This window comes from Pleurodeles waltl, chromosome 9, assembly GCF_031143425.1.
Source record: "Pleurodeles waltl isolate 20211129_DDA chromosome 9, aPleWal1.hap1.20221129, whole genome shotgun sequence".
Classification (NCBI taxonomy): Eukaryota; Metazoa; Chordata; class Amphibia; order Caudata; family Salamandridae; genus Pleurodeles; species Pleurodeles waltl.
This window is the reverse complement of record NC_090448.1, coordinates 371741556-371766877: the sequence shown is the minus strand read 5'-3', so window position 1 is coordinate 371766877 and position 25322 is coordinate 371741556. Positions and strand designations below refer to the sequence as shown.

At 43.9% G+C, this 25322-nt stretch overlaps 1 protein-coding gene across 4 annotated transcripts in view; it reads right to left on the bottom strand.

Annotated features, from left to right (window-relative positions):
- Positions 1-25322, bottom strand: part of LOC138259317 (transcription elongation factor SPT5-like) — a 197876-nt gene that overhangs the window by 35963 nt on the left and 136591 nt on the right. For all 4 annotated transcript variants that reach the window (XM_069206947.1, XM_069206948.1, XM_069206949.1 and 1 more), the window contains exons 12-14: positions 24311-24381; positions 16405-16510; positions 16219-16312 (exon numbers count right to left, since the gene is read on the bottom strand). In XM_069206947.1, coding sequence (XP_069063048.1) covers positions 16219-16312; positions 16405-16510; positions 24311-24381 — 271 coding nt within the window. The remainder of the gene's footprint in view (positions 1-16218; positions 16313-16404; positions 16511-24310; positions 24382-25322) is intronic.

Below are 25322 nucleotides of genomic sequence, written 5' to 3'. Positions count from 1 at the left end.
AGCTTGTCGAAGTTAACATTAAAGGTAGAAATGGAAGGCCAAAAACTTGCTTACCTAATCTCATGTGTTGCAGAAAAAGAAAATGTTACTTACCAGGTGAGCATCTGTTCATGGCATGTAGTGCTGTAGATTCACCTGCTGTGCATACTCCTGCCATCTAGTGTTGGGTCTGAAGTGTTGAAAGTTGTCTATCTTCGAAGAAGCATTTTTGAGTCATGGGATGGAGTGACTCCTCCTTCTCGGTGATACTGCGCATGGGCATCAAATCCTTTGTTAGACTGTTTTCCCACAGGCGGATAGGAAAAGGAGTGTATAGGAAGTATAGATAAAGAAATGTCCATGCAAATGGAACAACAAATGTACAAGAATATACAAATATAAAGTAACTGTAATGGCCACAGGCGTCCGGGGAGGAGCAAGGGTGCATATGAATCTATAGCACTACATGCCACAAACAGATGCTTACCGGGTAAGTAACATTTTTCGTTCAGTGGCACGTGTGGCTGTAGATACACATGCTCTGCATAGACTGTAAAGCAGTCCCTCCATAAAAGTGGTGGCTAGCCTGTGGGAGTTGCAGTTGACTAGAAAAGTGTTTGTAGCACAGCTTGACCTACATTGGCTTGTTGATGTGCTAGTACATCCACACAGTAATGCTATGTAAAAGTGTGTAGTGTAGACCATGTAGCTGCCTTACAAATGTCCACAATAGGTATGCTTCCAAGAAAAGCCATAGTGGCTCCTTTTTTCCTAGTATAATGTGCTCAAGGAGTAACAGGGAACTGGCTCTTGGCTTTAGCATAGAAAGTTTGTATAAACTTTACGAACCATCTAGCTATGCTGTGTTTAGATACTGGACTGCCTCTGTGAGGTAGTAAAAAAGCTACAAAGATCTGCTTAGTTTTCCTAAATCCTTTGGTTCTGTCAATGTAAAACATAAGCGCTTGTTTAACATCTAGAGTGTGAAGAGCTCTTTATGCAACTGAATCAGGCTGAGGAAAGAAGACTGGTAGCTCAATGGATTGGTTGATATGGAATTTGGAAACCACTTTGGGAAGAAAACTTTGGGTTTGTGCAAATGACCACCTTGTTTTTATGAATTTGGAAGAAAGGCTCTTCCAAGGTTAGGGTCTGGAGCTCGCTAATACGTCTGAGTGATGTGATAGCGACTAAGAATGCCACTTCCCAAGAAAGGTACTAAAGAGGGGACATGAATGAAGTGTCTCAAATGCAGGGCCCATGAGCATGGTAAGCATAATACGGAGGCTACAGGATGGTGCAGGAGGCACTCTGAGTGTAATAACCCTTTTAAGGCCTTCTATAAAAGCTTTGATGACTTGATTTCTGAACAAGGATGTATGTTGTCTGTTCTGTAGATATGCAGCTATAGCTGCAAGATGTAAATTAATGGAAGTGTAAGCTAGATTTGCTTTCTGGAAATGGACCAAATAACAAACGATGTCTTGGACAGTAGCTTTAATGGCATTAATATGTTTGGGTTGGCAGTAGCATATAAAACATTTCCATTTTGCAGCATAACATGCTCTGGCTGTAGGTCTACGAGCATCCCTAAGAATGTCCATATAATCCGCAGGCAATACTAAGTAACCAAACTCAATGACTTTAGGAGCCATATTGCAAAGTTGAGTGACCTGGGGTGGTGATGCCTGATCTGTCCTTGTTTTTGAATGAGAAGGTCTGGCCTATTGGGGTGCTTCTTGTGGGAACTACTGAGAGATCCAGATGTGTGGTGAACCATGGCTGACCCACCCAAGTGGGAGCTACAAGGATCAGGGTAAGAGATGTCTATCTGATTCTCTGAACCAGAAATGCAATGAGAAGAAGAGGTGGAAAAGCATAAGCAAATGTCCCTGACCAGTTTATCCATAGAGGGTTGTTCTTGGTTAAAGGTGTGGGTATCTGGAGGCGAAGCCTGGGCATTTCATGTTTTCTGCTGTAGTGAAAAGGTCAATCTGAGGAGTTACCCACTTTAGGGAGCATTTTTGAAGAACTTTGTGGGCATGCCCATTCGTGGTCTTGTTGCTGCATCCTGCAAAGTTATTGTCCATTCCTCGGACATACTCTGCCTCCAGGTGAATGTGGTGGTGAAGAGCCCAGTCCCATATTGTCCGAGATAGTTGTGGCGGTTGGGACAACTCTGTCCCCCCTTGTTTCTGCAGGTAATACATGGCTGTCATGTTGTTTGTGCACACAAAGACAACCTTGTGAGACAGGTGATGAAGAAAAGCTTTCAGGGCTAGAAATACTACCTGAAGCTCAAGGTAATTGATATGAAGGGATTGGCGACTGAGATTCCAAAGGCCCTGTACTGTGAGGTCTTGAAGGTGAGCACCCCAACCTGTCAGTGATGCATCAGTGGTCCGAATGACCTGAGGCATAGGGTCTAGAAAAAGCCACCATTTCAAAAGGTTGGTGGTGTTCCACCATTTCAGAGATCGGTGAGTATGGCGGTCTAACAACACTAGATCTTCCAGGTGACCCAGTGACTGAGACCACTGACGAGACAGACACTGCTGTAAGGAGCGATTGTCAAGTCTGGCATGGGGAGCAGGAGGCCATCATCCCTAACAGGTGCATGATAGTTCTGACTGTGTATGTATGATTCTCCTGAAATGGGGGAGAAGAGACTGAAAACAGTGAACTCGTGCTGGATTGGGGTATGCTAGCCCCAACTCTGCAGTGAGAATAGCTCCTAGCTAAGGCAGTATCTGAAAAGGTTGGAGATGGGATTTGACAAAGTTGATTGTGAATCCCAACGTGTGAAGCAGGTCCACTGTCATCTGAGTGTGATATTAGCACTGTCATAGTGTGCTGGCTTTGATGAGCCAGTCATCTATATAAGGGGACATGTGTATGTTTTGTCTTCTGAGGTGTGCGGCGACTACTTTGTGAAGATTCTGGGAGTGGTAGGGATTCTGAATGGCAGGACTTTGTACTGATAACGTTTGCTTGCAATCACAAATCTTAGGTATTTTCGGTGTGCAGGGTGGATATGAATATGGAAGTAGGCGTCCTTTAGATTTAGGACAGTCATAAAGTCACCTTGTTGTAGAAGTGGAATAACGTCTTGAAAAGTAACCATATGAAAGCGTTCTGACAGAATGTAGTGGTTTAATGGTCTGAGGTCCAGAATAGGCCTGGGACGTCTTTTTTGGAAATATGGAAGTACAGGGAGTATACTCCTGATCACTGGTGTTATAAAGGAACAGGCATGATTGCCCCTTTGAGAGGAAGGGATTGAACCTCTTACTTGATAAGTGTGAAGTGCTTGTGAGATAGCTTGTGAGCAAGGGGGAATGTTTGGAGTAGTAATGAGCTCTAGATATTAACCATGTTGGATAATGGAAAGGACCCATTGGACCGTGGTGATGTTGCGCCATTCTGCATGAAAATTTTGAAGTCGCCCCCCAACAGGTGTGGAGTGGGCGGGTGCAAGATGAAGGTAGTCACTGCTTTGAAGTGGAGGTAGATCCTTGGAAGGCAGTGCTCTTACCTCTGCCCTTGTTATTATTGCCTCTGTAGGACCCATAAAGAAACCCCTAGAATAGGAAGGGGAAGGCTGGCTGGTTTGGGAGGCAGATGCCTCTGAGGATGTGCATCTGTAACCTCCTCTGAAGGCAGGGAGACAAAAAGTGCCCCTTTGTGTGGGTGGCCTGTAGAGCATCCATGGCTTTAGCTGTATCCATGTCTTTTCTTAGCTTCTCAAGGGTAGAATCCACTTGAGGGCCAAAAGGATGCTCCTTATCAAAAGGCATGTTAAGCACTGCTTGCAGAACCTCTGGTTTGAAAACAGCGCATCAAAGCCACACATGCCTCCTTATCAAGACACTGGTGTAAACGTCACGTGCAGCATCATCTGCGGTGTCTAGGGCACAGTGTATGAAGTTATTAGTAATGGTTTGCCCCTCAGCAACAATTTGCTGCCCTCTTTTGCAGTGCTTTTCTGGGAGAAAGTGGAAGAGCTACTCCATTTCATCGCAGTGAGTCCGGATATATCTGGCTAGTAAGGCATCTGAATTGGCAATACGCTAATGGTTAGCTGCTTGTTCAGCCACACTTTTGCCAGCAGCATCTAACTTTTTACTCTCCTTGTCAGGAGAAGGAGAGTCCCCTGTGACCTGGCTATTAGCACATTTTCATGCAGTGGTGGCTACTATAGAGTCTGGAAGGAACTGTGACCTAATATACACTGGATCTGAGGGAGCAGGTTTATATTTTGTATCTACTGTAGGGATGATAACCCTAGAGCAGATGGGATCTTTAAAAATTTCATCAGCATGACAAAGCTTGCCAGGCAGCATACAAAGAAACTGGATATCCCTATAAGTAGATGGAAGGGTATTGAACAGGAAGTCCTGTTTGATGGGGTCCCTGTGCAACTGTACATTGTGGAAAGCAGCTGCCCTTGCCACTACCTCCTGGTAGGATATGCTACCCTCCGGTGGTGGGCAGAGTGTGTGGTATAAGTCTAGATCATTTCTCAATATCGGGTCAGGGTCATATGTGTCCCATCGATCAGGGTTCATCTGTGTCCCACCCACATCTTCCCCACTATATAAAGGGGATCCCTGAGGTGTAAAATCTCCTGCACTAGGTGAAGCAGGTGAATGAGGAGGAAAGGGAGGTAGAAGAGAAGAAGGGGTGGAGGAGGTGGGGAAGGTGAATGAGGAGGAAGAGATGGAAAAGGCTAGTGAGGTGTGCTGGTAGCCTTGTCCTTGGTAGTCTTCTTTGAAGGTGGCTTAGTGTCGAAAGCCTCTTGGAAGGACAGTTTCCTCTTCAAAAGTACAGGGGGGAAAGTAATAATGCACAGCGTACCCTCCTGGATATGGAGGCAGCACTGATGAGCTTCCAACACCTTCGAAATGAGTTCCACAGGTGAAGGTGTAGCTGAAGACTGGCTTGGATGTTCTCAGTTCTGTGATTTCTGTACCAAAGTTTTCAGCTGGTACAATTTGGTTGGCACCGAAGCGGAGGTGATAGCTTGTCGGCTCGGAGTCAAAGTACTTGGAGCCAAATTCCAGACCGCAATGGCAATGATGGCTCGGACCGAGATGTTGGAGGTCAAAGCCGAAGACGTTGTTCTTGTCTTGGCTATTTGTGGAGCCAAGCTGGGTGGTGGGGCACCCGGAACAATTTTTCAGATCCGGCCATGGCTTGTTGGCAGTGGCGGTCTGACGACCTCTGCACAGGGCTTTTTAATAGTCTTAGAGTGGGCAGGAGGGGCCACGGTACTCACGGAATGCGCGGATGTTACCTTGTGGTTTTTGATATCCAACTGCACATCAGAGCCCTGATTTGAAAAGCCCTTCTCTTGTTTCAGCTCCTCCTAGGCATGTTTCTCCACAAAGATGTCCGGGGTGTCTTCTGGACTCTCCAACCGATGAGCTCTTCAGCCCCGAAGGATCTTCTTCGTCGGGAAGGATTTACAGGTGTTGCAGGGGTAGCTTCCTGGTGGTCGGGGCAGAGACCCAGGTAATACACCAGATGTTGGTTGGTGTGGGGAAATTCTGCATGGCACTGAGCACAGAAACAAAATGGTGTGCATTCCATGAGCTCAGCTTAATGGTCGATGCTGTGTGGTGAGGTAGGCCCGAAACTGGCGCGGATGCCGTGCTGGGCCTGGGGTCGTTGCCCGGACCAACAAGTGGAGACAAACGTGAAGATGGAAATGTGCGATCGAGGAATAATACAGTCAGTTTGGAGGAAATGGAAAGAAAGATTTTAGATCTGAAGCGAGTCAAAAGACTGAGCGGAGACACACACGTCCAAACCCTATGGCTGAGAGAAAACAATTTAACAAAGGAGTCGATGCCCATGAGCAGTATCACCGAGAATGGGGAATCACTCCATCCCATGACTTGAAAATTCTTCTTTGAAGAAAAACAACTTGCAACACTCCCGACCCAACACTAGATGGCAGAAGGATGCAGAGAATGTGCATCTACAGCCACACATGTCATCGAATGAGTACGTTACCACAGCAAGTTACTATTTGAGAAACAGAAATCACATAAGGGACACCTGCTGCCATCCCACAATAGCCTTGTTCACTCAGCATCAAGTAACTTCCATTGAAAAGTAATTGAAACACAGGGCAAACCAAGGACTGAGAACTCCCTTCTAGTAACATGCCACTGATGCATTGCACATGCTGTAAAATGTCACCTGTTTACAAATCATTGAGTGGCTTACAGAGGTTTCACAATTACTTCCACTGAGAAAGATTTCCTTTTCCCCACACATACGTTGGTAGTTGATAGGTAATTCCCACATCTTGCGTATGAAACTCTCCCCTAGTGCCTCAAATCTGTGTACCACAAAATGTTTCAAACATGATGCAAACTGAAACGTGCAAAAATGGCAGAGAGATAACTCCATGCATTAACCACACTGTTGATGTTTCAGCCACTGTGAAAGGCAATTTTTCGATGTTAAGCATTGTGTATGTTGCATTCTTCTTTGCCATTATCTTAAATTATAAGGAAAGAATAACTCTTTTGAGTTCATGTGCTTCCAGGGCACGCAATTAAATTTTAGAACCCGCAATGTCCAACTCAAATGCATTATGGGTCTAAGCTGACTCTGTCCATGCTGTAAAAAAGCTTTGTTGTTTTGTACAATGTCAATTGCAGAAGACACAATATTGTTTAGTGTGTAAATACGAGTGCACAATGTATTCATTCCGTTATGGCCTGATCTATTTGCCTTAAATGAGCAGAAGCTTCCATTTGAGAATGCTTCCATATTTCAATTTAAATGGTGTACAAGAATCTTTTGGAGCATGTTGATATAGGACCTAACAAGAAGTCTTGCAAATCCATGTCATCAGACAGGAGAGGAAGGGGCTCTTTTACAGGTGGAATGATGTAAACACTGCTGACATAACTTTCTCTCACAGTAAGTAGTGACAATCCCTGTGTTCTGTGTCTCGATATAACAAGGGTCTAGTCTGCTTGCTTTAAAACCCTGCGAAGAATGTATAAAATATGCATGACAACTATTTGTGTCGTCTGGTCACAATATACACCTGTTGGGAACTGAAAGTGTTGAATTAATAGTACCGTTCTTAACAATACCATTGAGCTGATCTTCTGTGTAATTTAGTAGACTTTGCCAATTGTTAAATTACAATTGAAGGGATACTAGGCAGACTCATTTCTTTAACTTTTGCTAGACCTAGGCAAGTTGTCTGCTGAACAGTCTCATTCAGAAAACCCATCTGTAAAGGAATCAGACACATTTTAAGTAAGGCATCCATGCCCTCCATTTGCCAATGTTTTGTTTCCCAAACTGATTATAATCCCTTGTATGCTGATAACGGCTTGGAGCTGTCCTCAGCCATGGTGTGTGTGTGTGTGCTCAGGATGACTCCAAGACGTCCTCGCACACACCTTTGTTGGGAGCGCTGGTGCTCTGCTCATGGGTCCCACTGCAACATGGCTCTATTGTGGATGGCAGCAGAAGTGCTTCCACTGCCACCCAAACCCCTACTGGCGACCTGATGGCACCAATATGTGCACAGAAGACCTCCCAAAGGTAAGGAGGGAAGGGGGGGTTATTTTTTGGAAAACAGTCACGGGGGAAAGAAAAATGTTTTTCCTTTCCCCCTTGCCTGTTTGGAGTGGATACCTGCTCCACGATCACAGTCGAGCAGCAATCCACACCACTGGACCCCCAGGGATTTCCTCTGTGTTGGGGTAGCGACCTCTTGGGCAAGGGGCATTATTATTTAATTATGTTTTGGCAATATTTTTTGTTGATCTACCCCCTCAACCCCATGGCTGGGGGGATTGGTGGGGGGAAGTGTAAAACCCACTGGATGTCAGGCATATTTTTAGGATAAATATGGGAGTGACCCCTTGGGCAAGGGTCGCTTCCCTTCGGGGATATATATATTTTTTTAATTCGGAAATCCCCCACCCAGGAGGGTGGATCGGACATTTTTAGGGCAATCTGCCCTCTGGGAGGGAGAGGAGGGGGAAGTAGAAGCCCACTACACTCCACGGAAATGTGTGCAGAACGAGAGCAGCCCCTTGGGCAAGGGTCATCCCCTTGGGGGGATAATTTATTTTTGTATTCCCCGAAGCCTCCCCCCACTGCCAAGAGGGTGGGTCGGCTCTCTGGGGGGTGGGGGCAGAAGCCCACTAGGTATCAGGGAATAATGTTTTGAAGGGGAGCGACTCCCTTAGGCAATGGTTGGTCCTCTTGGGGCAATTATTTTGCCTTCCAACCCCCACCAGAGGGCAGATCGGCCATTTGTAGGCTGATTGGCCCCCTGGGGAGTAGAAGCCCACTTGCCACCAGGGAATTATGTTTTGAAGGGGAGCGCCCCCTTGGGCAAGGTTCACTTCCCTTGGGGGCCCATATTGTTTTCATTCCACCCTCCCCTGAGGGCAGCTTGGATGTTTTTAGAACGATCAGCCCTCTGGCGTGTGATAGAAGCCCACTATACACTATGAATTTTGTATCGGACCACCCCCTTGAGAAAGGGGTGCTTTCCTTCCAGGCCCTATAATTTCTGCCCCCTTGAGGGAAGATTTGTATTTCATTTTTGTGAAATCTCTTATGAATAAAAGTTACATCTTGAACCTTTCGATCACCGTCGTGCCAAATCCAACCAGTATGTGTGTGTACCTGAGGATGGTTGTGCAGTAATATTTTCTAGTATATTTCTGTCTTTCTCTGTCAGGGTGCACATTGTTTCTATGGAAAATCTACCAACTCTAGATATTTTTGTAAACTACTCACCCAGGGGAGTACAGGGTGGTGTTCCTCTCGTGGACCCCATCAAGTTTTTTTTACACACAATGCCCAGCAAACCACAACATTTGAGTAAAATAACACATTTTTCTTGCACTTCTGTGCCATATTCTTCCGGAATCAGATGTAAACTACAAAATTCCTACCACCCAGCATTTCCCCATGTGTGCAATTAAAAATGCTGCCAAACCTGTGGGGCTGGACCTAGTGCTTGAGACAACGGATCAAACTAAATGGGAGTCCTTGCAAAGGAACCTTAATTGACCTGGGTTTGATTTATTAAGTCGTAGGCACTTGGCCCAGCCAAACAAGTGAGGTACCATTTTTTCTCAGAAGACATGGGAGAATACTGGGTGGAAGGAAGTTTGGGACTCCCCACAGATCCCAAAACTTTCCATCATAAAAATGTGAGGGAAATGTGTTTAAGTCACATTTTGAGGTTACAAATGATTCTGGGTAACACTGCCTAGCGAGAGCCATGCAAGTCCCCCCATCCTGGATTCCTGTAGGTGTCTAGTTTTAAAAAAATGTATAGGTTTCCTTGGTTTCCCTATGTATCAGCTTAGTTAGGGTCCAAAATCAACAGCTAGGCACACTGAAAAAAGGTTCAGTTTTCGGTTGAAAAATTTGATGTATCCATGTTGCGTTTTGGGCCGGTACCTGTTGGGGGCTCTAAGCCTACCCACACAAATGAGGTACCATTTTTATCGGAGGACTTGGGGGAATGCTGGGTGGAAGTAAGTTTGTGGATCCCCTCAGGTTCCCCTTTCCTCTCCAAAATGTGACAACATTTATTTATAGCCACATTTTGAAGTTTGCAAGGGATTCTGGGTAAGACAAACTGGTGAGAGCCACGCAAGTCACCATATCTTATATTCCCCTAGGTGTCTAGTTTAAAAAAATGTACAGGTTTGCTAGGTTACCCTAGGTGCCGGTTGAGCTAGGGCCAAAATCCACAGCTAGGCACATTGTAAAACAAAAAGGTAAGTTATTAGTGGAAAAATGAGATGTGTCCATGCTGCATTTTGGGCTGTTTCCTGTCATGGGCACTATGCCTAACCACATAAGTGAGGTACCATTTTTATCAGGAGACTTAGAGGAACACAGAATACAAGAACAGATGTTATTACCAATTGTATTTTTCTATATTTGTCCCTTCCACATGTAAGACAGCTTGTAAGATCGAAGGCTTTTTTGAGAAATGCCCGTTGATTCATATGCTAATATGGGCTCCCACAAATTCAGAGATCTGCAAATAGCAACTGCTTCTAAATTTCATAGCTTGTGCCCATTAAAAAAATATAGAATTTCTTGATGCCTATTTTTCACTATCTATATTTCACCATATGAATTGCTGTATACAGGGTTCACAGAGAAAAACCATTGCAAGGTGCAGCTCAGTTATTGACTCTGGGGATTTCGAGTTCTTGGAAAACCCACGAACCCTATAAATCCCCCGCAAACAGAAGGATCTAGCAGATGGAATGGTATATTGCTTTTGCAAATCTGCCATTGTGATGAGAAGTTGCCAATGAAAAAGTTGTCACAAGTGGCTTTTTTTTCTTACTAATTTTCAATATTTTTTTTATTTCAAAACTTATTTTCTTTGAGAAAGCCTTGGAAGATTTACACAAATGATTCCATGATGAATTCAGAATTTTGTCTAGTTTCCAGAAATGTATAGCTGTCTGTGTTCCACCATGGGTTTCGCACCCGTTTCCACCACAAACTGGAAGGAGGATGAATGCACAAAAAAAACAGGAAAAATAAATTTGGTTTTCCGAATCAAGTCTGCCTGTTCTTGAATGCTGGGTAGATGGTGACTTTAGCACCTCACACCTTTCGTTGATGCTATTTGCAGGGAAAAAAGGCACTTTCCTATGGAACACTTTTTCCCTATTTTTCCCCCCAAAACCCAAAATGAGGCCATATTTGAGTACTTTCTTGGTCTCCTCCAGACAAATTGACACACCCAGGGTCCCTTTGGAATCCCCAGGGTGTTGTAAAAGAAGGACACACATTTGGTGTGGATAGCTTATATGGGCAAAACGTTATGGAGGCCTAAGTGCAAACTTCTTCAAATAGTCAAACAAAAAGCTTTGCCCACAAGGGGAGTAGGGGCGTACGGGGCCTGGCAAAGAAAGGATAAAATCAATTGTTTCTTTCTAATATTCATAACTTCGAATGACTAGTTGGGAAACAAATTAATTTGAAGAGAATAAATGAATTTAGTAGCGGTCAGCATATTTTTCCCTGCTTTTGTTGATGGTAATTTAAAATAAGATACAGGATCTGAAGGCCGTGCATGGCGCGGTGGTGGTTGGATTAACGTGTAGTAATGAAAATTACTATATGTTAAAAAAACACATAGAAATACACTGAAAAAAACAAAGGTTACAAGGATGTTATAGTTAGGTAATAGAATTAAAAAAATATATAACAATTCACTTAAAAAACAAAGGTTACAGGGACATTATAGTTAGGAAATAGAATTTTAGAAAAAACATAGAAATTCACTTAAAAAACCCAAAGGTTACAGGGACGTTATAGTTAGGCTCACATTTTAAAGGTACAAAACCCATAGAAATTCACTAGTTATAGTTAGGATTATCTCAAGTAACTATAACTCATACACTAAGGTAACTATAACTTGCACTCTCACATGCACTGCTACTTACCCCACAAATTACAGCACTCGTGACATCTTTGATAACATCACTAACCATATCAATGAAATATTTGCAGTAAAACAATGTTAACAGAAAAAATATAGTTAAAGTTCTACTTGTCCGTATAAGGTGTTTTTGTGGCTGGTCTCCCTGGGCTCCCTGCTTCCTTAGGTATCTCTCTGGCTCTTGGTGGGACACATTCTATGCACTTAGGAACCATGGTGCCAAGCTCAGGGAATACTTGTCCATCCTGTGCTGCTAGTAGGTCCTGATGTGCCGGAAAGTTAATGACCTTGTCCTGCGACATTTACATTACATCTAAGAACCATGTCTGCCTGGTCCACTGAGGGGTTATTAGGATTAAAGTCATGTGTGCCTGACTGCATTTTTGTAGCGCATGGTATAATTGGTATCGGTGTAAAAGTGTAGTAAAAAATCCCGGACCGTTCTACCATGCAAGCTCTTCCTAATGATTGTCAGTGGAGAAATCAGGAGGTGAGATTTTGGGATTTTGTGGCTTGCTAACAATTCTATGTGTGGTGTGCCCCACTTCTGAAAGAAGTCCTTCACCACCCTTTCTGTATTATCTTGCATTTGTGTATGGTGCTTGTCTGTCTGCTTAGTCTGTCGCTTCGGTATAGAGTTCCCCGAGGTGGTGGATAGACCTGTGCTAGCTTGGAAAGTACATGCGATCTTGTTACCACCTGTTTGCTAAGGTAGAACATTATGGCTATGTTGTCTGTTTAGATTTGGACTGCCTTTACCTCCATATGTGTCTGGAAGGCTTTCAGTGCTAAGAAGTCTAGTCCTGAATTCCAACATATTTATCCGCTGTACTGTTTTTTTTTTTTCAGTTTCCATAGACCCCATAGGTTCAGTTTTCCCATTTGGGTTACTAAGCTCATGTGAGATGCATCTGTGGTAATGGTTGTTGAATGGTCTTTTCACTGTAATGTTGTTCATATACCACCAATGCATCTCTCACTGTAGACCGTCAGTAACACCACTAGATAGTCCCAACTACCAGTTGATGTGACCATTGTGGTTTAAACCACTCCTGTTGTGGTTTCATGTCCAGCCTTGCTTGGGTTACTAAGGGAATGCAACATACCATCATGCCCATCATTTTTCCCACCACTTTCACTGTCAGATGTTGCCCTTCTAGTAGAAGCAATGAGGCGGCCTTGCTCTATTCTTGCCTGGACCCCCTTTGTCACCAGACATGCTTTGGACTTTCTGTGTTCAGAATTGGTACTAGACAACTTTGTTGTGCTTGGGAATGAATTTTCAAAGTTTAGTGAGAAAACTAACTTGTGGAGCATGCCATGACTGTTTGTATACCTTCCTTGCACTTTCTGAATGACTTTTCTTTTATAAACGTCACACTGAAATATCCTGTTGCTTTTTCTGTCTCGTACTTTTTTAAGCACTACAGCATAACAGTATTTCCAAAACAGGCTGTTCCCGGTAAAAAAGATGTTGATTACGGAGGCTTGCGCCTCTTGTTTACAATTCTTGTCTAAAGTTGGACACCTGTAGCCAGGCATCTTGCAACAATATAGTAGATGGACAGAGCTGTCTGCTGGCAGTGTATGTCGCATCTTATGCAGACTTGAGGAAGACCCCGGCAAAACTCTTTCCGTCCTGGAGCACTATCTTCACCCTCTTTCTGTATTTGCCCAGCAATTTCTGCATTAGCTCCTAAATCTCATCTCATTGTTGACAGTCATTTCTGTTCAACAGCACGTTAGCTATGTGCCACTGCACTTCCATCTTCATCTTCTCTTCAATGTGACCAATTTGATTCAGACTGCTCATATTCAAGCTGAACATCAGAGGTGTCTGCAAACCTCTTTATCTCTGAAGTGCGAGCAGTAAGTGGCATTCAGGTATGAATCTGGCCCTTCCTCTAATGAGTCTGCATATAAGTCTTTTCAGTCTGCTGTACTTTCCTTCCTGAGATGGATATGGATTCCATCCTCCTCCTAATAGTGGAAACAATTCTTATTTGTCTTCTCCTATAGTTCAAGTGTGAGCAGAGACTCTAAGGGGGTCATTCTGACCCTGGCGGTAATTACCGCCATGGCGGAGGTCGGCGGTAGCACCGCCAACAGGCTGGCGGTGCACCGCTGGGCATTCTGACCGCGGCGGTTCAGCCGCGGCCAGAAACGGAAAGTCGGCGGTGTACCGCCGACTTCCCGCTGCCCTTTAGAATCCTCCATGGCGGCGGAGCGCGCTCCGCCGCCATGGGGATTCTGACACCCCCTACCGCCATCCGGTTCCTGCCGGTTCTCCCGCCAGGAACAGGATGGCGGTAGGGGGTGCCGCGGGGCCCCCGTAAGAGGGCCCCACGAAGAATTTCAGTGTCTGCTTTGCAGGCACTGAAATTCGCGACGGGTGCAACTGCACCCGTCGCACCTTCCCACTCTGCCGGCTCCATTCTGAGCCGGCGTCCTCGTGGGAAGGGTGTTTCCCGCCGGCCCAGTGGGAAAGCCAGAATGACCGCCGCGGTCTTTCGGCGGGAATCGCTTGCCGGGCGGCGACCGCCGTCCGCCACGGTCAGAATCACCCCCTAAGTCTGTCACCTCCTGTTCTTTTCTTGTGCGTCTTTAGAGGGATTTTGTATTTCTTAAAGAGTCAACCTCTCGCTTCCTCCTCATTAAGACCTCCATCGAGGCACTGTTTTTTCACCCAACGGTGAGAGACCTTTGGTTGGCTTGAACTATTTCAGTTATCTTCTTCAGCGTCAAAGTCTCCTTCACTGATGTTCCTTGTCCCTCCAACACTCTTGATCCCCTTTTGGTGTCAACGCTGATTCCGAAGGGCGGCTCTCTTCCCTTTATTTTGCTTGTATCTGTGGGAATCTTTTCAATTTTGACTACTTTAGGGAGTCAAATGATTCCTCAGTGGGATTGTTTTAGCATGCAGTGAGCTCAAAGGTTACCTACCATTTCTTTGTTTCAGCGTGTTTGGAGTTTTATTTCTCTGGGTCTTCATGAACTCTTCACCAGGCATTTCCCTCTGCGCAACCTCGGTGACTTCATGTTGGTCTGTTTTTGCTTGACAAACACAAGTCCTAATGGGATTCCTTCTTGCACTGGGAATAAGCCATCACGTAGTGTGGCTACCTCTGCTTTTCCCATCTTCTGGGGCAAGGTTGGACATTTGTACATGCACAGCACTCTGTGGTCCTTCGAAAGGCAGAGGTTGCATACATCAAGACTGTTCTTTTGCCTGTACAGTGGAAGCTGGGGCAAAATCTAAAAGGGTTATGCTCCATGCCCTAGCTCATTGTCTGACCCATGTGGTCGAAGTAGATATTGGTTTTTGTCCAAAACTCGGTGTTTTGTAGGTCTTTTTCAGCACTTTAGTTTTCCTTCAATGTTCATCGGTAGCTAGGCTCTAATTACCTTCGTCTTAGATATTCTGCACTGTTTTCAGTGAGCTCTGGAGGTCTTGGCTGTGCTTTTAGACCTAACAGTGGAAAAATGATCTACCAGAGCCTGAAATGCTAAGCACAAACTCAGAAAGATTCTCTGTAGCAAGTAACAATGTAGTCCACCACGGCTGGCCGAACTACACAACAGTGTGACACTGCAAAGGGAATATTGCTCAAAGTTAGAAAAAAACTCTGCAGTGAACCTTAGGAAATTTAGTACAAATGCGTACTCTGTAAAAAAACATCTCAGCCATAACAGAGATCAAAGACTGCACCAGCAGTATGAATAAAGAGAAACCAGCATCTTGTCAACCCAATAACGAAATAAAACATGATGCTGGGTCATACCAACTCGACAGAATAGAGGAAAAAAGGTAAGGAAAATGTTACTTACCCTATAAGCATCTGTTCGTAGCATGTAGTGCTGTAGATTCACTCCTGCCATCTAGTGTTGGGCCCGGATGTGTGCAAGCTGTTTTTCTTCAAAGAATTCTTCTCAAGTCACGAGGTACTGTGACTCCACCTCTCGCTTGCATTGTGCATGGTCATCGGCTCCACCGTTAGATTTTTTTTTTCTCCTGCCGTCTGGTTCAGACATGTGCTTCCATGCTCCGGATCAATGCTGTCACGGTGATCTTTTCGTCCACCCACGGTTTCTCTCTCTCCCTCGGTATTGTCTTCGATCACATCTCCCCTGTTCTCTCATATCAGGTCGGTGTTTCCAGTTATGGTCTGGACAGTTCGCCAGCAACTCCAGCTCCCGGAGGTCCACTCTCACCATGCCTTGCCTGTGATGGAACAGGTGACCTTTCAGTATTGCTTACAGCATCATGCAAAGTACCCCTGGCCGACCTCCACCAGGTCTGTAATCTTTGTCTCTCATCTGAGCACGAGGCCTCTTGCAAAGTGTGCAGGTCCTTTCAATCAAGGAAGGCCCTTTAAGACTGCTGAGTCTGTTGACTGGATATGTCGCACAGGAGAGGCAAAGGTACTCCAGACCAGGACCTCGATTGGGAACATCATCCTGAACCTTCGACCGCTGACGAGGAGGCTTTCTTGCCAGGAGAGAGGACCGGTTCTGACCTCGAGATTGAAGGCTGGAGTCTCTGGAATGTATGAGGGAGAACTGTGCACCTGATTCTTTTAGTATTGGATAGAGAAACATGTGGCACACATAGTTTTCACCTGTACTTTCTATCAAGGTTAATAGTCCGAGAAGAATGTGCTTTAAACCCAAGAATACCAATCCAGGCTAATAAGGAAGTGAGGGGGCAATCTGTAATTTATATAAGAAAAGTATGAGAGGAAAATAAGTAAATAAAACTTTACCTGTGGTTTCTGTTACAACCTCCAAATCGATTCCTTCAGGTTGATCTTCAAACTTCTCCAGTTCAGATAGGGTAGGCTTCACTCCTTCAGTGATCTAAAGCACATTTGGTACAAAAAGTGTGCAGTTAGGTTTTGGGAATGCAGATCCCTTTCATTGACATAAGTGGGGCAGATATTTGTACTCACAACAGCAGACATGGCAAAACTCTTGAACAAGAAGCCTTTGCGGCTATAACGATTGACTTCAAAGATAAGGAAATCTCCATCTGAGGTGACCTCTCCACCTAGCGACCTGAATGGAAACAGAATGTGTCTCACTGAAGGTGCCACAAAACCAACCCTGGAAGCAAATGGTAAGGCACTCGAGTTTTACTGTCCATGCCTAGGTATTTATTTGCAGTTAAAGATATTGGTCCACGTATCTGTATTTATTTAGTTCTCCCAGCACTTCGAACAAACATTTTACTTAGATTCCATAGTTAGCCCAAGGACAGTTTGAAACCATTTGTGTAATGATAATTCAGGGTATTGGAATAATTACCAGCCATTATCATACCAAAGGCACAGTCTGTTTGCATGTGACAATCATTTAATCCTTTCAAAAAGGAACAGGGCACTGGTAGATTATGGTGGGGTTTGGTACAACTGTAGAATAAGACAAACATAATCTTAGTTTGTATTCTTACCTGACCATATTGTTTGATCTGGAGCACATCACTTTTATCTTCAGCCACCCTACGTTGCTCAGAAGGGGGAGTGGTGGTGGGGGTTTGGGGATGTGGGGGTGGTTTCAAAACTTTGTATGCAAATAATACCTATGCATGTTTGTGGAAGAAAAAGAAAAACTGCAACTGGATCTAATCAAGCTATGCTCCTAGGAGATGGAAGTATCTGTTATTTACCATTACATTCACTTACATGTATTCAATTGATATTTAAATTACAATAAGAGCTTAAGACTGTACTCTCCGGTTCAACATCTCACTAAGGTTCAAGTAGACCCACAATGAAGGCACACAAGGTCACTGGTTATTCAACATTAATGCCTACTTGAACAGTACACCATCGGAACCAGAACTGATGCCTGAAAAATGATGTTTAAATAATTAAGTGAACTATGCACTAAGCTTTATAGTATCATTTTGCCATAATATGACATTTTTAGAAACACATTCCCACGCAAGTGTATGAGCCTGTTTCTTGTGCTGCTTTCAGGCATCTGGATACAAAACGTGAGCTGATCAGGGTGAACCTACTCATTCCACTCCAAGACACCATCTTGGGTTGGTTGCTTCTCTTCCTCAGAGCCTCTCCTACCAGGGTTGTAAGCCAAGGCATCCAAGAAACAAGAGAAGCGATTAAAAGTAGTCTTTTGGCATTTTCACTATTTGGTCCTGTTAGGGCAATAACCTCCGCCACGCACTCCTCATTCATAACCTTTCCACCTATTGCACCCCATGTTCCATCCTGCCACTTCTGGATGGAGCACATACACTGAGGTTCTGCTGTAGTCTTTCTTTGACTGCATAATTACAGTGTCCCTGGGGGGCTCATACACACACCCTGCCCATCAGGGGGCTGGCCTTTTATAACTCCTGGCTGGACTTTACCAAGGTTGCTTAACTGCACATTTATTGGGGATTAGATGTCTATTGCTCCTGGATTCAGACTTTGCTAAAGCTTAGCTAAACAGTATCAGGGTCACAGAAACTGTGCCATATTATAAGCATTACTATTATACAGTAAAGGCCAAGGGGTAAATCATAAATACAACTTAAGGATAAATAAAACTAAAAGGTATATTCTTAGTTTAGTCATTCACAGAGAAAGTACACAGTTAGGTCTAGTTAACTAAGTGATCTTGAAGCTTGGAACTAAAGATGATGGGTGTGGGTGCAAGTCTTATGTCCATGGCATTCAATACGATTGGGGAGACATGGACCCTATATAGCTTTTAACAAAAACCTGGTTAACATCAGAGCTAGAATTTATTGAACTAGTCCTTTAAAAATGTAACTATACATTTCTCCATATGTTGCTTCCTCCTTCACTACTTTCACACTTTTCCAGAAACACATCTTGCAGATGATCTGGCTTTGTGCACTCAAACTCAAAAACAAAATCCTACAAACTGGAGATTTCTGCCTTTGGATATACATCAGAAGCAATCAACAACCCTGAACTTCTAGATTTCTGCCAACGGAACTCAAAAACTACCTATACAAAGAACACAACACCTGTTGGACAGCTATTGCCGTCACTCCCAAGCCGCTAATCACTTTAAGTGGAAGACTAAATTGCAAACAACATAGGTTTAATATGCCTATGCATTTCAATCCAATGCTGGTCCCAAAGAGAAGTCTTGCCAAGCAGACTACACAAAGCTTTAATTAATTGTCTAGTCCCACCACTAGATGCCCTCACTGAATCTCCGTGCTCCAACATCACAAAAAACGTTGATTGAGTTGCTCTGCTTAACCCCATGAACTCAAGTTAAACAACAAGGCAAACAACATATAACTCAAAAGAAAAGTGTCCCATCTAAAAAAAAACAAGTTTGGAAACAGGAACAATGCTGGAGGAAGCTAGGTTCATCTGTGGATACAGACGTCTGCAGATGCCACATGAAAGTGTATCACAGATTGGTGCTTAAGGATTAGAGAAACTGCCACACTTCAGAATCACATGAATGAGTGATTCAAAATATTTAAAAAAACAACAGACCTAGAAGTCTGAAATAACATATTGGTCACCTCTGAGCAACTTTGGGAAAATATGCTTACTTTCAGGAATAAGATATCAGTAGTTCAATTCAACATCCTCGACAAGCAGGAGCTCTCTACACTCAACACAAATGATTCTCTTGTTATTGACTTATGCCTATCGACCTTCAAAGGGATGACACAGGATCTAGTATATAAAAAGAAGGAAAAATCAGGGCCTCAAATCTTAGTGTCGAACCTTTTTACACATACAAAATAAAAAAACACATTTAGACTCTTGGGCAGGAACTATAAACATCACAGCTACCTAGTTTCAAAACTGCAAAGTTCCATAACACTAAAACTTCAATTATGAACCCACTTATTTAGAAACAAACACCCAACCCGCTACAACTTGCAAATTACATACAAATCAAAACCCCACCACCTTCAAGCAAAATAATGGAGAGGGAATGACCCATACCACACAATTAACAATCAGAACTCAGAGCTGGTAAGTGCATAGAAACAGTAATATCTGCTATCAGAGTACTACTACTCTACCCTTGTGACACCAAAAATCCTCATCTTTCTCAATGGTTTACAACACTGTAGAGCAGGACACAAAATTCTTGTAGAAAGACGGACTGGGAAACTGGACCAGCTCTTCAGTGGTTCCATTCCTACCTTTCGAAGTGAAGACTAAAGGTCAATACTGTTCATACAGGTCTTCAAGAAAAATTCTTGTGGCGCTTCTAGCTCCATTAGTTTCCGATAAATACACTCGGCCTCTAGTGCTGGCCACCTTCACTGACCACATTCAATAGCAAATATATACAGATGATATTATCTACTTCGATATGAAGTTGAATGACAAACAAGGAAAAAGTTGTTGACACACACATCTAGATTAAAGATGAATTCATACAACTAAACAGCCTTGAGAGCAAAATGTTCTTTACTACAGAAAAGTGATGAGGCAGTTTGTCATTCAAGGGGCTGGAAGATTTAAGAAGTATACTAATAGCAGCTAAAAAAAAAATCCAGGATGTGGTCTGCCACTAATCTACAGTCTAAACATCAACCTTTATCCATTGTTAACCATATCATCGAACAACAGATGAAGCTATAAAGGATCCTGTAACTCCTACGTTGGAAATACCATCTATGGCAGGGCACCAAAGGAAAAGATAAAAGACTACAAAATCATTCAGAAATTCTCTGTTGATGCCTGTAAAAAAAGAAACAAGCATTTGCAATGCAACGGGTCTCACATTTGCTGGAGTTAGAGCTATTAGCGCTCTAAACTCCTAACTGGACTTTTCTTGCCACACAAATTACAAGAAAACAACACACAGCGTGATCGCGCTATGTAAAATGCAGCACGATCGCGCTGAAATTGAAAACTGAAAAACCGAGTGCGATTGCGCTATGTAAACCCCAGCGCGATTGTGCTGCATGGAAAATAAAAAGATAAAGTAGTCAGGAAACCATGCTGAACACATGGAGCCTCAAATGGTTTCAGTAGTTTACCGGTGCTGTTGGGGTGGGCTAAATGCCGGAAAAGACATGACGTATGCATGCTTTTCACAAATGAAAGCAAGCGGATTTTAAAAGGCAAGCCCACGAACCAATGAAAGTGACTGACGTGACATGGGCGTGGCTAGAAGCCCAAAGAGAGATTACAGCATGGGACGGAGCGCTTTTCACTCGCCCATAAAAAGGGAGCCAAGTACAAAAAATTTAACAATACGCAGTGAAGTAGGCAGTGTGTGATGGCCCCTGAAGCATTAATTTAGATCAGTGCCTAGTGTCCTGGTGCTGCTGCCCCGTTGCACGACTGGAAAGTACTCCTATGGGAATGCAGCTGCAAAGAGTCAGAGAAGTGTTGTGAGGGGCTATACGAGAGCATTGATTAGAGGGGTTTGTTGTCTCAACAATGTTAGCATAGTTTGAGGTGATCACTCACAGAGGAACAACATTTTTTTAAAGTGCACAGTAGTTTAAGCAGTGTGTCATTATGCACTGGGAGGTCTCTTGTGAGAGTGCAAAACACACCTGTGGAGTGTTATTGAGGGGTCCTTCTGTGCGGGAGGGAAGTCAATAGGTGTGCCGATCTAGTGAGGCAGTTTTAAAATATACGCACGGTTAAGCCCCCAAGCAGAAGAAATACTCTTCTCTGATGAATGGCGAACACATGAAACATGCAGTGCTGGCTCATCAAGTATTTGACTTCTAAAATAATTGAAACGTAAGTTCCCTGCATTGCAAAGTGACTGATCTGCAAGTAAAAGCAGTGCTTTAAATGGGCCAGTACTGTCCGGTACCTAGTACTGGCACTTTTTTTATTTTGAGAGGGAGAGTATCTTCACTTCTCCAAAAAAACTTAATACTTTCAATCGGAGAGTACCGGCACTTCTCAGAAACAATCTGCACCTGCACTTCTTTTTTTCCATTTCACGCACTGAGTAAAAGTGAACTACTTCTGCCCAAGAAGCTGCGGGAAAAGGGGAGTGTGAGGTACACCTGCCCTCTCCTGCTCAGTCTGTCATATTCAAGAAAGATGTTGTGAAGGTATGACGTCTGCATGAAAAAGACAAAGATGTAAACCTATAATATGAAATAACATAGCCTGTTATTACACAACTTAATGTCACTGTTTTATGGACGTCGCAAGGATGAATGACAGAGTCGGCTCCACTAGGCTTCAAAGCTGCACCTGGCATCTATGCATAGCTCTCCGCAGCAGATGCATTAACCCAAGCAATACTCTTTTATTTCACATTGGTTTCTTGATTTTCATGGCTCATCTGTGCCTCATATTGAAAAGCACTAAAAAAATGAAACTAATTCAGTACAAAAATATGTTTTCACTGAGGCCTGTTCCACTGAGGACTCCTGTGGGCGTGAGAGGGGCGCCTTGCTCTCAGTTCGTACACAGCAGCTGCCAAGGTCTACTTCCGGGAGCTTTCTGCTGCTCTTATGCGCTAGGATGGGGACGTATCACCTAGGTTAGACTTCTGGGGAAAAGACCACCACACGTCTCTACCTTGTGTATAGGCACCAGGACAGCGTAAGCCACAGAGTGTCAAAATGCATGTAAACAACCCGTCAAGACTCTGGTGAACCAGCACACCCACAGAAGAGCAGCCATCCTTCATCTCTCCTCCACTTCACCAAATCACCAAACCTAACTAGGCCCGGTGGGTCCTGTTTAAAATTAAAAATGAAGCATTAATTAGGGTCAGTGCTCGGTGTCCTGGTGCTGCTGCCCCTGCTGCACGGCTGGAAATTACCCCCATGGGAGTGCAGCTGCAAAGAGTCAGGGCGAAGCGAGAGAGGTCTATTGAGGGGCTATAGGAGAGCACTGAAAGGGGGTGGGGTGGAATTGTTGTCTTAAAAACGTTTGCATAGGTTTGAGGTGATCACGCACCGAGGCACAACAAAGTTTAACAAGCGAAATCGCGCTAGTAAATTAGAGAAAAAAAGTAGTCCACGAGCGGACAGAAAACAGCGAGCCTTGCATGTTTTCTGTACTTGGTCGATACGCTCGAGGAGGGCTAGCCACCGGAAAAGGCATGACGTATGCATGCCTTCGACTAATGAAAGCAAGCAGATTTTATTAGGCAAGCCCACAAACCAATTAAAAACACTGACGTGAAGTTGACAGGGCTCCGAGCCCTTTTCTAAACACTAAAGCGTCTCGCTGCGATACGCATGCGCAAGCGCATGCAACGCAGGCTCGACCCTAAAAAGGTCATCACCACCGCACTCAAAGACTTCACTGGCTATCAGCAGCACAAAGAATTATGGGCCAGATGTAGGAAACTTTTTGCCTGGCGCAAACAGCTAAATTAGCTGTTTGTGACATACAAAAAGCACATTGCGATGCCCATTCCCATTTTGCGAGTCGGTAACCTGGTTACCGACTCGCAAAATGGGAACGCGACTCGCAAATAGGAAGGGGTGTTCCCCTTCCTATTTGCGATTCGCATCGCAATGCAGAATAAAGCAATTCGCAGTTACCACCAGTGTCACGCTGGTGGTAACCCATTCGCAAAAGGGAAGGAGTCCCCATGAGACCCCTTCCCCTTTGTGAATGGCCCTGAAAACATTTTTTCAGAGCAGGCAGTGATCCTATGGACCACTGCCTGCTCTGAAAAAATGAAACAAAAATGTTTCATTTTTTCGTTTGTATTGCAACTCGTTTTCCTTTAAGGAAAACGGGCTGCATTACAAACAAAAACAAACTGCTTTATTGAAAAGCAGTCACAGACATGGTGGTCTGCTGTCTCCAGCAGGCCACCATCCCTGTGAGTGCTGCGACTCGCAAGAGGGTCGCAAACTGCGACCCACCTTATTAATATTAATGAGGTGGGCCCTTGCGACTCGCAGATGGTGTCAGGGACACTATCCTGCATCCGGGTTTGCTTCTCGCAAATTGCGAGTTGCTCAGACTCACAATTTGCGAGTCGCAAACACGGAATTTCGTACATCAGGCCCAATGTGTATATGCTATGCCCAGTCTCTGGAACTGCATAATGGATTCATCCCTATTTACAAAATTTGATTCCATATCCATCATTTATTGCAACTTGATATGTATCACAGCAAATCTGATTAGACAACTGAATTTGATTGGGAAAACTCAAGGAGGTAAATTAATCCAGGTCAGGGGCACACAACCCTGCAATTCTCTGCAACTGGGCCTGAGGAAACCATATCTAAGACAAATCTGATATATCATCTCTATATCAAGCCATTTTGCATGCCCCACTATGAAGCAAAGGTCCCCAAATAAACTGCAACTTTCAAGAAGTGTAGTTTTGAAATTTAGTCTTTCACACTACAAGGTATCATAACTTTCCAGTGAATGGAAAAAATGGATATATAACCATCAATGTTTTTTTGCAGCTCAAAAGTGATAGCTTGGAGTCATAACACAGGCTATGTAAAACAATAAAATAAATAATCATTAATGTATTTATCCACTTCACTATCTGCCATCCACCCCAGGCAGCGTGTGATTACCTCTGCAAGCCGCATGATTCCCATACCTGCCCTAAGATTTAGAGCGTGCACAGTAGCGCTATGCAGCACCATGAAAATGGAAATGAGAAAATGTCTAAAGGTGCACCTCACCAATACACCTATCCTTGATAATGAGACTGTGACCCCCCAGCGTGCATTGTTCATACCTCCTGATAATCTCATGGAAGCTGGTTGAGGGTATCAGATCGCATAAAAATCAGCACACAGCTTTAAAAATAAATGTAAAAAAGGCACTAGCCAATATGCTATCCAATCATTTATCCTTGTCAGCTAACTCGCAATCAATTTATTTACTTTAGCAGATCCTCTAGCTTGAAAGAATACCACAAGCCACTCACCTAATTTTTTCGGGATCAAAGAGCCTCTGTGGAGGCCTCTTGAACTTCTTCCTTTTGGAAAACCAGTCTTTCTGAAATAAAAGGAAAACAAGTAAACGTTATTCAAAGTAGTAACTACTTTAGTTCCAGTGGGATAGTAACTGTGCCACTGAAAGCGTGAGGAGGTAATTCATTCCGCACATTGTGCAGACAGCTGTGCCATTCTGGTCACCATTTCTAGCATCCACAAGACCAACATTACTCACCGACAAGAGTACTAGACTATGCCGGACTGGAGGCACTCTGAAAATAAAGCCTCATTAATGGATATAGGATATAGGAGGGTGAACGCTGGTGGCAGTATTTAGAAGTACCAGAGATTCAAGACTCTTTTACCAGTATCCTTGGAAGAGTTGTATACAGACATTCTAAATGATATCAGTTCACTCGTCTTTAACTGGCATCATTCACTTCCCCCTGCTTCAGTGCAGTATGAATCAGCTATATGCTGTACATTACAAGAGTATATAGGTTGCATGGAATATAACCCTAATAAGGGCAATTTCTGATTTTCTTAATCTCTGGGCATGTGGCACCCAAGCACTAGCAGTCCTTACGGTCTGCGCTACAGAGAAACCATTCTATAGTATGCTAATGTATGTATTTGGTCTGGAATTCATATCTGCCTGGTAGCATCACCTGAGCAGCCTCTTGTGAACTCAACTATGCAAAGCAGCAGCCTATTGTCAAAGATGTCTGCACTGAGATGCTCCATCCATATCCATGTGGACAGCTGTCCTTCTCCTCTTCCTTACCTCCTCCCATACACCCATTGCCTCCATTATTTGTCTGCAAAAATGGTCCCTGCTTTGGTTGGCTAGATAGTTTGAATCCGAAAGTAGCACACTCTTCAGCAGTCACTAGATTCCAAGAAATACCCCAGTACTGGTCCTCTGCATCTACCACTTTGAACAGGTCTTGAATTCAATGTGAAGCTCCACAACACCAGCTGAGGGGAGACTTCACACCAGGA